The sequence below is a fragment of the Lissotriton helveticus genome, chromosome 2_2 (genome assembly GCF_964261635.1).
Source record: "Lissotriton helveticus chromosome 2_2, aLisHel1.1, whole genome shotgun sequence".
NCBI lineage: Eukaryota > Metazoa > Chordata > Amphibia > Caudata > Salamandridae > Lissotriton > Lissotriton helveticus.
Window position 1 is genome coordinate 299,340,359 of NC_136060.1, and position 16,039 is coordinate 299,356,397.

Consider the following 16,039-nt stretch of genomic DNA (forward strand, 5'->3'; position numbering starts at 1 on the left):
TTTATATAGCACTGGCTCTACCCGGAGGTATCAGAGCACTTTACATTGGAATGACAATATTACAAGGAATACAAAACAGTGGTGTCCAAAAGAAGCATTCAGACATGACAGACTTTGAGGACAACATTGAGTAATATAGCATGACTTAATACAAAAATGCAAAGAAGTAGCAATTTACAAAAAAACAACACATGAATAAAGTAATTACAAATTATTACACAATATAAAGGAGGAAGACTCATTTTTTGTGTATAAGGAAGGGTTTTGCAGGTGAGAGGGACCGGGAGGGGAAGTGTTCTGCAAGGGGTGGTAGGGTGGAAGAAAAGGTGAAGATGGGTAGGGAAGGGGGTGAATAAGTGGAGTTGACACAGAAGTGTGAAGAGAGGGGAAAACGGGGTTTCCAGGATGGGGGAAGGGTATAACGGGTATGGTAATGGAAGGATTAAGGACCCAATATTTGTTGAGCAAGTGCATTTTAAAGGTCTTTTTTAAAACGGATGTATGAATGGTTAAGTCGTAGATCTTTAGGGAGGGCATTTCAGATGCTGGGAGCTTACCAGAGAAGGAGTGAAATTGCACAGCTTTTTTTTTTTTTTAATAGAGGGGGGACGAGGTGGAGAGAATTGGTACTTCTCATCTGTCGGGCACTGCCCGCTTTTTTGAGTTTGTTTGAGAGGTAGGGTTTTTTTTTGATGAAGGGCTTTGTATGTTATGCAGGCTATTTTATGATAGGATCTGTCTTTGATAGGAAGCTATTTCAGGGTCTTGAGAGCAGGCAAGATGTGGTCAGAGCTTTTGTAGTCAGTTGTAAGCCTGGCAGCTAGGTTGAGAACAGATTTGAGGGGGGCAAGGTGGACTTTGGGAGATCCGGAGAGTAGGGCGTTGCCATAGTCAATTTTCGAGAGGACTAGAGATCGGACAACAGATTTGAAATCTTCCGGTGGAATTAAAGGTTTGATTTTTTTTAAATGTTGGAGCGTAACCTTTCTCTGAGTTTTTTATGTGGGAATTGAGCGTTAGCTTACTGTCAATGGTGATGCCAAGGGATTTTACTGATTCGGATAAGGAGAGCAAACAGTTTAGGGCATTAAGGTCAGAGATCCATGTTTGGAAGGGGAGAGGGTTGTTATTAGGAGAGAAAAGAATGATTTCAGTTTTGTGTGGGTTAAGTTTGAGGTGGTTTGAGTAGAACCAGGATTGTCTATTAGCCAGGGCGGTGTTAAGGTGTAGGACATCTGAGTGGGACTTTATTTTATAGTTCCGTTGGGTATCGTCGGCATACAGGTGGTAGTTAATACAGGCTTGTTTAAGTATGAGTGTAAGGGGTTCCATAAATAGGTTGAATAGAGCAGGAGAGATGATAGATCCTTGGGGTACACCAAGGGAGATGGCAGTGGGGCTGGAGAGGCAATTTTGGATTTTTATTTGTTGGGTTCTGTGCTGGAAATAAAAGGTGAACCAGTTGAGGACAGTGCCATTTACACCGTCACTCATTTAGGCTTCTCTATTTCCCCCGCCAGCAGCTGGGCAGAGGGGCAGTTCCCTGATGGCAAAATACTTCATACTCTAGATGGTGGATAGAAGAGAATGGCGGGGCACGGGGAAGAGAGTCAGTTGAAGCTGGCTGGCTCTATAGGAATCTAGATAGCAGCCATGGGGACAGGTTTATCAGTGCTGGGATTTCATTTAAAAGCTGAATGCATGTTTGAAGTCAACTCAATTGATTACAAAGGTTTGTAGATGAAAAGACTGGGCTAGAATAAAAGTGTCACTCGTGAATTGGAGCTGGCTGGCAACCATATTTTGTGTGGGGTTTTTTTCTAGCTCGTTCTTGGGTTCTGTTACTGTGTATGAGGAAGCACTCATTGGAAAGCATAGATAGATCCATATTTTCTTTGGCTTTTCAGCTTGCTTAAAAGTTCACAACTGCTCTATTTTTCTTAAGCATGATGTTTATCTGTTCTGGAGATTATGGCGAAACTTATACTGAGTTGTTCCTGAAGTAATTTTACTTCGTTGTTAGTATATTTAAGAACATTTACTGTAGAACAGCACATCACTGGTATACGTCTATTCCACAGTCATAGTACAGGTAGAAATGCATCTTCTACAAACGTTCACTAAAGGGTGGAATCCTGTATAAATTGAGAGGTGTGTGATCAGTCTGATTACGTATAGGTGGAGGTATGCTTTCTCTTTATGCTTTGCATTCCAAAATGTAGTTATAGTTTTCGAGGTAGAGGGAGTTGTGACAAGCATTCAGTGTCCTGGATAAGAATACACACAGTATATACAGAAAGGATGGTTTTGACAGTGATGCTTACTAAAGTAAAGTTAGATTTAAATGTAATTATCTAAGGGTGACATTTATCAAGGTATTAGCACATTTGAGTGGCAATTTCTTTCTTTGATCTTGTCCATAAACAGTGGAATGAATGAATGAATGATTTATAGAGCCTGGGGTTACTCTGGGGAGTAAACTAACAACTCAAAGTATCCCACGGTCTAAAAGATGATAGAGAACCTTAGATACTTCTCTTTATGAGGACTACCACAATGTATTACCAAGGGGACATGGCATAGTACAATGGGAATGGAAGAATGTATTACGCATACTTAACAAAAATGCACAAATAACTTGAAAGATAGTATAAACCCACAGTGAGAACAACAAGCTCTTTATTGTGGTTGAGGTTATAGTTCTGTGTGGATCGTGTTCAGGGTAACAAGTAACAAGATGTTAGGATAGGCGGAACACCATGGAAAGTGATGGACTGTTCTGATTTTTTCCTTTTTAGAGCAGGGCCTCCTTTATCCTGAGCTGTTGCCAGGTGGGGTGAGGTAGTTCCCTCAAATACTCGAAGTAAGGAAGAATGATGAATGCCCAAAAAATGGAGTATGATATCTGGCAATGTATTGTCACTATGGTTATAAGTATAGAGAACATGTGATTTTTTTCTTGATTGTTTAGTTGTCATTTTGTATTTTTTCAGATATCTCCTCAAATCAGGTGATGCAGTTGTATTGTTACCAACCGTTTTGAGTGCACTTGCACACAAAAAAATAATTTTCACTTTTTGCAGTAGCAAAATAACTTGACTGGATGGGTCCTGGCGAAGGCACTGGACAGATTGGTGTCTGTATGTGCTGAAACATGTTGACCACTTAATTATTATAGACAGCTATCTGTTGAAACTGTCTCTTGCACCGTTTTTAGTTTGGGCTACGGCGGACAAGAATAGAATGTGGGTCTAATGTGGTTCAATTTTAACTTCACATCTCACTGTTGCACTGCATACATTTCCCATACACTCCACTGCTCACATCTGATAAATCAGACAGGTATTACCAAATAGGAGATGAAAACATCCTTGGGCTCCTCCACCACTATGATGGAGTTGTAGCCCTTGAAGTCGCTAGTTTGACTGTCAGAGGAGACCCAGATGATGAAGCATGTCACCATGTTGGTGAGTGATGGGAATCCGGAAATTTAATTAATATTTTTTTCGGCTATTTATACATTGTTGTAGTCCTCATCAAGAGAAGTATCTAAGGTTCTCTATCATCTTTTAGACCCTGGGATACTTTGGGTTGTTTAGTTTGCTATTTTGGGGCAAGATATCCCAGTAGGTCTTTACATTGCCTCTGACCCTATTAAAAGATGTTGTGTTATACTCTGGGGAGTATCCTGGTGCTAACAGAAAGGCCCTTGGGACGCACCTAGAAAGGAAGACCTTATTTCCCCACAGACAAAAATAGATTTTAAGTTTTCGGTAGAATGTAGTCTCAAGGGGAACTGTAGCTATTCACATGGTAGCAGATTCCATGCTTTGGCAGCACGAAAAGAGAAAGCCTTACCACCCCTTTGAACTCGCTTCACTGAATCCTATATGTAGCCAACAAACCATCCCCAAGTCTATAGTCAATTCCGCGCATATAGAACACAGAACAAAAACTTTGTAATTGCATTTCCTTTTATCTGGATGTGTCGAAGGCCAGGACTACTGTAAGAATCATGGATTTTCAATATGTTAAAGCAATCAAACAGGCCTACTTGTGTCCAAGGCAATTAGTTACAATAAAAGCCCTCAATATTGACTAGAATGATAGACATAGCAATTACCAACATTTGAAAGCAGTGGCTACTAGAAACACAATCTACTGGCACTTACTTCTCTGTCCCCGTACCACTGCACTGAGGTCTTCCACGACTTCATCATGGACTGGATCAGTAGCAGGATCTATTAACTGAGCAGAAGAGTTAAAGCATATATTATATATATGTGTATATGATCTCGCAAACAGTCTTTCTTATGTATCAATCAAAATATAATACACATATGAAGAACAAAAGATATATATAGAATAAAATATCCCAAACGCAAGTCCACCAGCCGTTGCTCCTCTTTGCCACAGGTGCTCGCTCAGCGTACGGTGAAGTACGCGAACAATGCCACAACTACGATTCCTCCATGGGTGGAACCGTCCTCCAAAAGAGCGCACTCTAGAGCTTTTAGACGTTGTCAAAATTCATCACTTATTATGTCTTTCCTGCAACAAGATTATCGACAAATGCGTTTCGGCGTCTTCGCCTTCGTCAGTGTCAATGAATCAACGATTAGCTTGGTGTATAAATAAAGTTGTGCTATACAAATTAATGACATAGAAAGTGACGTGATGTTCGTTAAAGTAAACACAATTCATTATATGGCGGCCATCTTGGACTAGTAATACATTCAACTGTTTGTCCCACAGTTCAAATTAGTGTGCGTCATTTTCTTTAGCGCTACACATAATCACAATCAGAGAAACAGTGTTTTGTACATATATACATAATATCAACCTGTTTTCTATTGTTCGTGTATTTTCCAATATAAACTTTGGAAGCGACTACAATTTCGCCCTCCATTTTTACTCAATGGCCATTTTGCCTCGCACTCCATAATAATCTCATTTTACTTTCTGTCCAATCGGCCATCATTTCGAAAAGATTGTGCCCTGTATGGGCATGCTAACAGCTGCAAATCTCCTTAGATTGATGCATATTTTTTCAGTCGTAATTCTCATTATATTATATACATTATATACATGAACATTCCATCAATTAATGGAAAATGCAATGACACCCTGAATAAAAAAATATATTATAATTATATATATATATATATATATCTCCATATATACCAAAGACTGAGGTCATGAAGAATGCGTTTTTTAGATCTAGTTCATGTATAATACTTGTTATGTTGAGCACTGTTAAGATATGTATTAGCACCCATAGAACATTGAAGTCAGTCTGTTTTTCATGACCATGCCTGTTTTCGATCATGTGGTGTATATTTCACTTTAAATGTCAGCACTGAAGTGTGTCGCTTTATGAGAGTGAGGTGGGCGAAGCACGTCATCCTGTCAATAAATTAATTTATCAGTACGAAGTGGAGTCTGTGTCCCGTTTTCAGCAAAGCAGTGCTGTGGGATTCAAAGTATATATATATATATATATATATATATATATATATATATATATATATATATATATATATATATATATATATATATATATATATATATATATATATATATATATATATATATATATATATATATATATATATATATATATATATATATATATATATATATATATATATATATATATATATATATATATATATATATATATATATATATATATATATATATATATATATATATATATATATATATATATATATATATATATATATATATATATATATATATATATATATATATATATATATATATATATATATATATATATATATATATATATATATATATATATATATATATATATATATATATATATATATATATATATATATATATATATATATATATATATATATATATATATATATATATATATATATATATATATATATATATATATATATATATATATATATATATATATATATATATATATATATATATATATATATATATATATATATATATATATATATATATATATATATATACTCCCCAAGCCACCTCCAATCCAGTTGATCGGCGAAGCAAACAAAGGAGATGGACCACAGGATCTGGCCACAGATGTATTTAATGGCGCAGGTGAGCAGCAACAGCAATGACGCGTTTCGGGCCCCTAGGCCCTTGATCACATACAAAGTAGTTACTTGTTTTTTAGATTTTTTATATGCTGTGAAGTAAATGGCCACTCCCCCTGTTTGACCAGATCTCATTGGTCACATGACCATAAACATAGTAGACACATTTCCATTGTGGCTACAATTAGAAACACATGTCTCTCGCAAAATAAAGTGCACAAATGCTTATCTTATAGGCTAAATCCTCGATAATTCAATCCATTTAAAAGCATTGCATATTAATTTAAAAGGACATACAAAAAACTGGTCAAGGGGAATTTGGACACAAAAATAAGTGCATAAGAATTATTCAAACATCAATGTATTTACAAAAATCATGCTATTAAAAAACCCGTAATACTAGTATCGCCTGTGTAAAAAAACGCTGTGCAAAAATACTTGTGCAATAAAGTAGATATGTTAATAAATAAAGTACCACGTGCATGATGTGCCGATATGGAACATGTGCAAAGATTAAATAACAATAGAATAGACAATCATTGCCTAAAAACATTGCTAAAATCTCATCATTTACACAAGTCTTAACATATCATACAATCATCATTAATAGAAAAACGTATACACCCTATGTATAAATAACTAAGTGAAGATTAGAAAACAAAATTTCATGATGTTAACATAGAAATGAAGCCATCATGGGAGGCAACAGGGAACCTGATTACCTCCTGAGTAGATACCAATAATACATTTCGAGAGTTTCATAAGAAAAACAATTGGAATTCAATGACAACTAGGTAACAGGGAACCTGACTACCTAGGGGCAGACCACAATGAAAGGTACATGAAAACAATAAGCTCATGCAGGAAGACCTCAAAACAATCGGATAAGGATGGTCAGAGAATGGCAGTCGAAATGATCAGAATCAAAACAATACAAATCAGAGGAAGGTGTACATATCCTCCGAATTGTTCAGACCATTCGGCCACATACTGTCAAATTCTAAAATCATTGTAGTCTCCAACTGCCTTAGTCTCTGTTCCCTATTGCCACCCCTTCGAAGTTTGGGAATAGATCCCACTACAAAATAAGAAAGGCAGGCTACGTCATTGTTGTGTTTACTCTTAAAATGACGCGCTACCGGGTAAGTCGGATCATTGTGAAGGATAGCTCTAAGGTGCTGGAGAATCCTGACATGCACCTGTAACTTAGTACTGCCTATATAATTAAGGCCACAGGTGCATGTCAGGACGTACACTGCAAAATCTGTTTTGCAGCTAAAGCTGACAACAATCGGAATATCCTTCCTGCAAAAAGGTGTGCGGTAGTGCGTGGTATTTCTGCCGAATTTACACGCCCGACAGCTAGGGCATTTGTAAAACCCTGCTGTGGGTTTTAACCACATGTTTTTTTGTATGGTTTCCGGACTGCTTTTATCTAGCATAGACCCCATGTTTCTCGCCCTACGGAAAGTGATCAAAGGCTTTTCTGGTAACTGTAAACCCAATATGGAGGCCAGTTTCTTTTGACAATAGTTCTGATCTTATTCTCCTCGTTGCAGAAAGCCGTGATCAATCTGGGGCATTCAGATGATACAGTTACACCATTATTCTCTTCCGTCATATCGCTAACAGGGGTCATTGAAAAAAGGCTGTCTCTAGGGCGTGTTTCTGCCTTCAATAATGCTTTATTCAAAATAGAATCAGAATAACCACGAGCCTTAAGCCTAATTCTCATATCGTAAACACATTGGTCAAAATCATCTGGAGTACTACAGATCCGTTTTAGACGTAAGATCTCGCCATACGGAATACTGTTGATAGTATGTTTGGGATGGAGGCTGGTGGCGTGCAGAGTGGTATTCCCAGCCATGGGCTTTCTCAAGAGAGTAGTTTCAAGTCTGCCATTTTTGACATTTAATTTCACGTCAAGAAATTCTATTTCTTGTTTACTAAGTTTGGACGTGAAATTGAGATTGAGGGAATTTCTATTGATTTCTTCCACAAACAACAAAGCTTCCTCCTCATCTCCCTGCCACAAAATAAAAATATCGTCAATGTAGCGTAAATACTTGACAATTTTCTCTCTGACCCATACATGGTGATGAGTGTTGAGGACCTGTTTCTCCCACCAGCCAATGTGTAAACACGCATAGCTGGGGGAGAAACAGGCCCCCATAGCCACACCACGTAATTGTCTCCAAACATCTTTTCCGTAAAGAAAGAAATTGTTATTTAGACACCAATCAATGAGGCTGATAATTACCTTATTGTGTTTGTAGACTTCTACAGGACGTTTGTTCAAAAAGTGTTGAATAGCATGCAAACCACTGCTATGTGCAATACTCGTGTAGAGCGACTCTACGTCAAGAGTATTAAAAGCAGGTCGTCATTCCATTCTAATCCCCCTACCTTCAGCAGGAAATCGCTGTTATCTTTTACAAAGCTAGGTAACACTTTCACCATATCCTGCAAGAAGAAATCAATGTATTGACCCATATTTTCACCCGCACTACCAATAGCCGAGATAATTGGCCTCCATGGAGTGGGACTAACATTTATGCACTTTGGAGATAAGATAAAATACAGAAAGGACAGGGAATTCATTGTGTATGAATTTGAACTCCTCTGTCGAGATCAAACCTTCTCTACGCCCTTTATTCAACAGTCCGAGGAGAGACTCTTTTGCCTTGTTGTAATCCTTGTACGAAGATTTCTCATAGCAGATCCCATCCTGCAGCTGTCTATGGGCCTCAATAATATAATTTTTCTTAGGCCACAGGACGACATTGCCCCCTTTGTCCGAAGTATATATACACACACACACACACACACACACACACGCACACACACACATTATGATCTATGAGGGAGTTTGCATAAAAAGCAATGTATTTTTCACGATCAAAAGGTAGGAGAAAGCCTGATTAGCACTTTATATTCATACCTGAAGAATGAATTCTAACACACCTTTAGTTTACCCACAAGTAGATGGAACAAATTTTAATAGTCGCTTGACTAGTTTGACTCGCGAAGCTTCCATGGCACTATCCATCACCAATAGCCAGCAGAGTTGGACTCTACAAGAATATGTCCTCCTGCCATTGTACATACATAGCATGGGTGCTCCCAATCTTGGTTGGAATAGATGGTGTGGCTCGATGAGGTCTAGCAGGTGCATGCACTCAAGATTGGTTTGGAGCCGATTTACTGGTAACAATTCTTGGATTTGTGGTGTGGCTGCTCTATGTGCATTTGAATTACAGTTTTTTTTCAATTGAGCGGACATACACTAGGTTCATTAGTCAATTCAGTTCAATACAATATGTTTTACTGGTTACTATTCAAACCATAAAGAATTACAGTGTTAAAATCACATAAAAGTAAGTAATATGTTGTGAAAAAAAACCACAAACGTAAAATACCACGATACACAACACCAAAGGAATAAAGTGCAAGTTAAAAGGATAAAGTCAGGTCAATGGAAAAATACCACAATGGACATCATAAATAGATCAGAATGGAGAATAAAAACATTAAACCCAGTTAATACTCCAGCAGGTTCATAAAGTTCATTATAGTTTATAAAAAATAGGATACAGTAAAAATTATAAATTCTTCAGACAATATCTGTAGAAATATCAATGCAGGGTATACTTGGGCAAATCCCTTGCCCTTAAGTAACGGGATAATAAAAGCTCTTCTGGGGTCTTTCAAAAATATACAAAACATCACAAAGTATAGTGTGTCCTGCGGAGACATGTCGCAGCTGCATGCCCCAATGAACTGGAGCCAAAACATGCTTTAGGGAAAGCTAGCAGCAAATGCAAAACATTAAGCTTGAATCTGGTGAGCAAAAAATGGAGGGTCTCTGTTATTTTTATTAGGGTGAGATACGGCTCCATGAACTGTGAAGCTTTTAGCAACATGAACCTTCGAACTGAAGGTTTCACCAAGTCAGACTCTTCCCTATGCAGAGATCTCCTTACAAAAAAATATCGTTTTCCCCACTTCCAGTTGGAGTTGCAAATGTAATGAGCGTTGCTAAAACGCTTCCTCTCCCCAAAAACATAACTGATGTATTTAACCCATGGAATTTTGTGGGCACCATCTTGGGAAAGAAAGTCTTTTAGAATAAACGTGTTCAGGCTAGGTTCCTCCTTTGACCACAACCTAATCCAGCCCAGAAAAGGACAGAAAGCAAGAAGGTCACTCACACATTCAACACTCAGATCTTCCTGGGATCTTCAAGGAATTTATTGTGTGTGACCTGGATACAACTAGCTGCCACATAACCCCCATCTAACACTTACATAAGAGACCTTGGATTTACACTTCGCTTGATAAATTTTATTCAGGGTCCCAAGAGGCTTCCTGCGCAGTCTTGACGCAAGGCTGAATACAGTTTAAACAGACCTGGCAAACTTCTCATTTTTGGCTGCTAATAGCAACTTCCAAGTCATATGGGAGTCGAACAGGACTCCTACGAAGGGGAAAACCTTAATCTTAGCGAGTTTGTGGTGAATGTGCTAAACATTTGTGTCTTGGATGAACAGGGTCCCACCACCATTACAAAAGACTTTGAGAAATTAACAGAAAGATCCAATGTATCTATAAAGTTAGCAAAGGAATTCAGAATGGTTTGTAAGCCCCTCGTGGTCCAGCACTCAGCAGGGCCTTTTCAAGCCCATTCATATAAAGTGAAAAAAGAAAGGGGCCAATATGCACCCTTGTCGCATCCCTCTTCCTACTCTGAATTTCTCTGTGTTGGATAACAGATTAGAGTATCTTATCTGACGCTGATGTCTGTGCTTGGAGGTCCTGCAGGAAGTAAACAATAGCAGGATACACTCCCATTCCTAATAGGATAGCCCATAGTATGTCCCTATTAACCCTGTCGAAAGCAGACGTAAGGCCCATAAAGGCCGGGAGGGCAACAGTGTATTTTGTAGCTGCCAAATACAAGTTCAAACTGATCAAAAGTGGACAACCCTCACATAAAACCGTATTGCAGGTTTGAAATGGTGTTATTCTCTTCTAAAAAAAAAAAAAAAAAAAAAAGGTCAAGATAGTGGTGTGTGACTATATCAGTGACTCGGGTACAGTAGGCTGCATATGCGAGCCAATGCTGTTGGAAGTTATTGGAAAACAAAAAGCTAGTATCAATCCCATCAGACCACCCCTTTGGTGGAATATACGTCATGTGGGAATTGCTGATCAATCCATGTCTTGGCCGGCCATATAGTGCCAGTTTAGAGCTGGATGTCAGAAAACTAGCCATGATGTTTGCCATACAGTGGACTAGATGGTGTGCAGTGCTGGAGTGATAGTGATGAATAAAATTGACTACACTGGCTCTGAAAGAGCGTGTATACAGAAGTCCGTGTGTCAAGGGATAAAAACCGCGCCTGGTAGTACGACTACCTTCTGGCGCTTGTGCAGTACGGTCAACATGTTTCAGCCAAAGGGGAATTACCCCGGCATTCTTCAGGACCTTAAATGTGAATTAGCTACTGCAGCTGTAACTACAAATGTCACGTTAGATGAAAAATAGCAATAAGTTTACTAGTAGAAGGATACATATCTACCAGGAAAATTAGTGGTTAGACGTCCACTGGTGGGAGAGAAGCATTTCTTCTTCCTATCAATAAAACAAAAGAATGTTGGACAACACTGAATTGCACACACACAACCACCTGCATTCAGAGAAACAGTATAGACAAACCACACCTGCATGAATAATTGACATTCTGCATATGTAAAATAAGCATAGTAGCTTCATCACTTAGAGGCATTTCCTCACAGTGATACTCACCCAGCATTGTGTGGGTGAAAACCTCACCTCACCCGGCAACCGCTCGGGAGTATGAGGCCCCGCTCTGTGGTGTAGAAAAAAGGACACAGTGTTTTCCAATAACTTCCAACAGCATTGGTTCGCATATGCAGCCTACTGTACCCGAGTCACTGATATAGTCACACACCACTATCTTGACCTGTTCTACTCTTTTGTGTGTTTTTCTGTAAATTGGGGAGCGAGCAGACAGGTCGTTAAATATTCCCTTTGACCCTCCACACATCGTGTTTTTTGCCGTTATTCTCTTCTACCCAAATGACCATCTGGCCAGCGAAACCCGTCCCAAGACTTTTACGACCCATTCAACAAGTGATATAAGTCTACAGCATTGGGGATTGCCCTAGTTTCCATTTTTAAACACAGAAATTATAATAGAGGAGGACCAATAAGGAGGGGCACTCTCCCTTTCAGCTGCATTTAGAATCTGGGTCAACACTGGGCTCCAGACTGCGACTACACTAAAGTACAGATCTGGGGGGATGCCATTCGGACCCGGGGCCTTATTCCTCACAAGACCTAGGATTCCCAGAGTGACATCCTTCAAATTAAAAATACAAGGTTAGACCTCCCCCTGAATAAGTGTCTCGGGCAAGACCAATTCCTACTGGGAAACATTATATATTTAATCGAAGTGGGAAACTTACGAATTAGCAGCAATATGGTGTCATAAAGCAGTGGTGTTGGTGAAACATGGCTGAATAATAATATGCCAAAAATAAAACTATTCTTCTGGGTAGATGCAAACATGAGGTAATCCCACGCCTGAATCCTTAAAGCGTCTTTGCACCTTTTCAGCTCAATATTATACTTCATACAGGCTGTACGAATGAGCGCTCTATCTCTAGGGGTAGCTTTAAGTGTGCTCTTTAGGGTCCATAGGGTCTTTGAACATTCAGGGTAAAACCACCTCGGAACAGAAGGGTGGTATTAGAACCTGGGTGGAGTAAGAGTGCTGCTATCTTACGGAAAAATGTTTTCAAAGGCTGATAGGATCTCTATGTCAGTAGAGGACAAATCTAGACAAGTGGTAAAATCCTGAGTACAGCTATGGAATAATGCCTGCTTAAAACAATCTGGCTCCACCATTACCCACTTCCAGCATCTGACCTATCAGTTGGACAATAAAATCCTGCATCCTCCCTTGCTCTTATTAATAAGAGTTGCTGCCACTGTAGGGCGAATAAGAGAGGGTTGAGATAACTAAAGGCGCTATGTGAAATTTCTGTACTAGCTATCAACAGATAATGGGGAGTCGATACAACCGTGAAAGCAATAACAGTGGAACATCCCCTACCTGTGAAGGTTGGGAGTACTTGTTTGGTAGGGGAAAAGAACATCTTTTCCATGAAGAAGGCTAAATTATTATTATGCAAAATATTATTCATCACAGTGACCTCTTTGGTGAGTTCCATTTGCAGATCCTTTTGATTCTTGCAAGGAGACGTTTTGCTTGCATCAGCTGAGCAGCATTCACGTAAATGCATAATGAAATCTCCAACTATGATTAGGTTAAGGGGACCAACCCCTCTATCAGTCAAAGAATCAATAAAGGACCCCAAAAATTGAATAGCTATAAAACAGGGGAACCTCGCAAAATGAATATTTAATCTTGGGGCACTGGTGAAACGGAAAAAAGTTCTATAATGCGGCCAGTCAGTTCTAATGAAACATAGGTCACTAGATCCTCTTTGGCCCTACCTGAATATTACTCCTCTACAAAAAAGGATTTATAGACCTCCAAGAAGAAATGCTTTATAGTCTCGCAGGTCTCATGCAAACCTATAACAAACCTTCTGATGTATAGGTGCCACTTCGAGTCCCTGAATTTAAAAGTAAGGCCGGCAATGTGCGAGCTGAGTAGGCCAATGACTTTGAGATTGCTTATATCAGGGTATGCCAAAGAACAAGGGGAAGGATGATCAACTTGAGGGACGTCAGGAGACGACGATAAAACTTGGAGCACCAGTCAGTGACAAGATTCCAGAGAGGTGAGCGTGCGAAACGGTTAGCAGTTTATGGAAGGGAAAGTGACCGGGACTGCAGGGACGGTGAACACCCAGGGTGATCCACGTGGGTCCAAGGTATGAAACAAACCACCTCTGGTTTACAGAAAAATCCCAGAGGATGGGCCTGTATTGAAGATGGTTTGTCTGACCTAAAAAGATCTGACAGCTGCCAGGACCCGGGCTACTTCTGCAGGGTGACTGAATTTAATCACTACAGTGTTCCCCTTATAGGCTTTCGTGTCTTTCCCCAGCCAGCTCACTCTTCTCACCATATTTATTCTTTCATGAATATGGTGATCTAGGTTGGAATGTGAGCCGATCTAGTGAGTTACTTAATTTTTTATCTGGTTGTAAGACTCTCTTGTGCCATATGGCAATGGCTGTATGTTCCCAAGCACCACAACATAAGGGTTTGCGGCGGGAGGCAGATCGATAATTTCTCGGGTGCAGGGCAGGCATGAGGGGCACGAGACTGACCATCACTAAGGCTGGGAGGCTGAGTGGGAGCAAGGGACGGCACCCTTAAGGGTAGGGATATACCTGTTAATGGGGCAGCCATCTGGTTTCCTGACGGGGCCCTGCTCGGAGTATCATCAGAAGGGAGGCTTGCCAAGTCAGTCTAGGCACGAACCAAGCAGCTGTGAGAAAGACGGAAGGGTGTAGGGACGTTCCTTTTAAGGTCTCTAATGGCCTGTTCAAGATTTCCCAATCGTTAATCCAAGGAAAGGAATAGACCCTTAATCATAGTGTCCAGACTCACAAGGAGGTTATCTACAGAGGCTTTGATGGCCTTGCTGATTAGCGACTACACCAAGGTTGCAGATGCCCCCTTTTTGTGGGTTATATCATCCGACTGAGAGCCTATCGGTTCAGAACAGTAACTTTTTTTCCTTTTACGTGGAGGCTGGTTGGTGTCCAGCACAGGAACAGACCCAGAGTCCTCTCTGGAGAGGCACCTCCATCTTGCGCCTGGTGCACCAAGACCTACACATGAGGAGCATTAGGGCAGCCTCCCATAGCATTGCTCACGGGGTGGGCGTTAACAGCGGCAGCATTAGCCACAGGGATGGAAACAGGATGATGGACACAGGAGGGAGGCCTGTGAGGAGCAAAGATCATCCACCCTTCCCTGACAGGTGAGAGATGCTTCCGCAGAAAAGATTTCATCGTTTGAGACACCTATGGTAGAGGAAAGAAATTATAAAGTTATTGACTTACCCTGACAGGGTTTAGGGAAGTGAGCTAAAGAATGATGATGGATTCAACCCAGATCTGTGACTGGGGGTGAATGTCTGAAAAGTTTCAGCGTTCCCTCCTTAATCTCCTTGTGTTTGCTCATCCTTCAGGCAGGCTATGTTCCCTCCGAGAGTAGGCATGCATTTGCCCAACCGGTGTACAAGGACTTATACAGGGGAGGGGGTGGGGGATTGAGGAGCGGGCTGGCTTTAGAGGGTGAGGGGGGGCGGTCTGGTCTCAGTTGGGTGTGATCCGGGATCCGGGATCCTACCGCGCTGCATGGGTGAAAGGTGCCTTCTAAGGCGCTGGGCCCTCCTGCTCCTGGCCCTACCTGGCAGTCCACGGGTTTATGGGACTCGGAGTCCTTCAGAAAGGCTGGTGCAGCATCCTGGTTTCATTAGTCGTTTGTTGATATAATCTGATTTATTATGCTGGGTACAATGCATTGGAGAGAGACACATTGACAAATGAGGAATTTGCTTGGCTAAATATTGGAACACAGTTTTGACTAGTGAAGAGCAGAATTGAGATATACAGAGTGGATTTTATGGTGATAATAGTGAAATTGTTTATTTTATCTGAGAAAAAGAAAGTGCAGCGAGAGTTAAGAACGGGCAGCTGGCAGTCCTGACATTGTATTGGTCACTATATTCCCGTAAACACAGAGGGATTAGGTGCAAAATGTCATGTAGAATAGAACTGTTTTGGTCATTAGCCTGCATCATTTCCCCCTAATAATCCCGATGCACATATGTACATATGTACATTATTTTTCATCAAGCAGGATGTTCAGATGTTTCTCTGAGATAGACCCTTTGTCTCCTTTGTAAACA

The 16,039-nt window shown here is 40.1% G+C and overlaps 1 protein-coding gene across 1 annotated transcript in view; it reads right to left on the reverse strand.

Annotated features, from left to right (window-relative positions):
* Positions 1-16,039, reverse strand: part of CC2D2A (coiled-coil and C2 domain containing 2A) — a 527,307-nt gene that overhangs the window by 455,646 nt on the left and 55,622 nt on the right. The window contains exon 3 of the mRNA XM_078678452.1: positions 4,173-4,248. Coding sequence (XP_078534578.1) covers positions 4,173-4,248 — 76 coding nt within the window. The remainder of the gene's footprint in view (positions 1-4,172; positions 4,249-16,039) is intronic.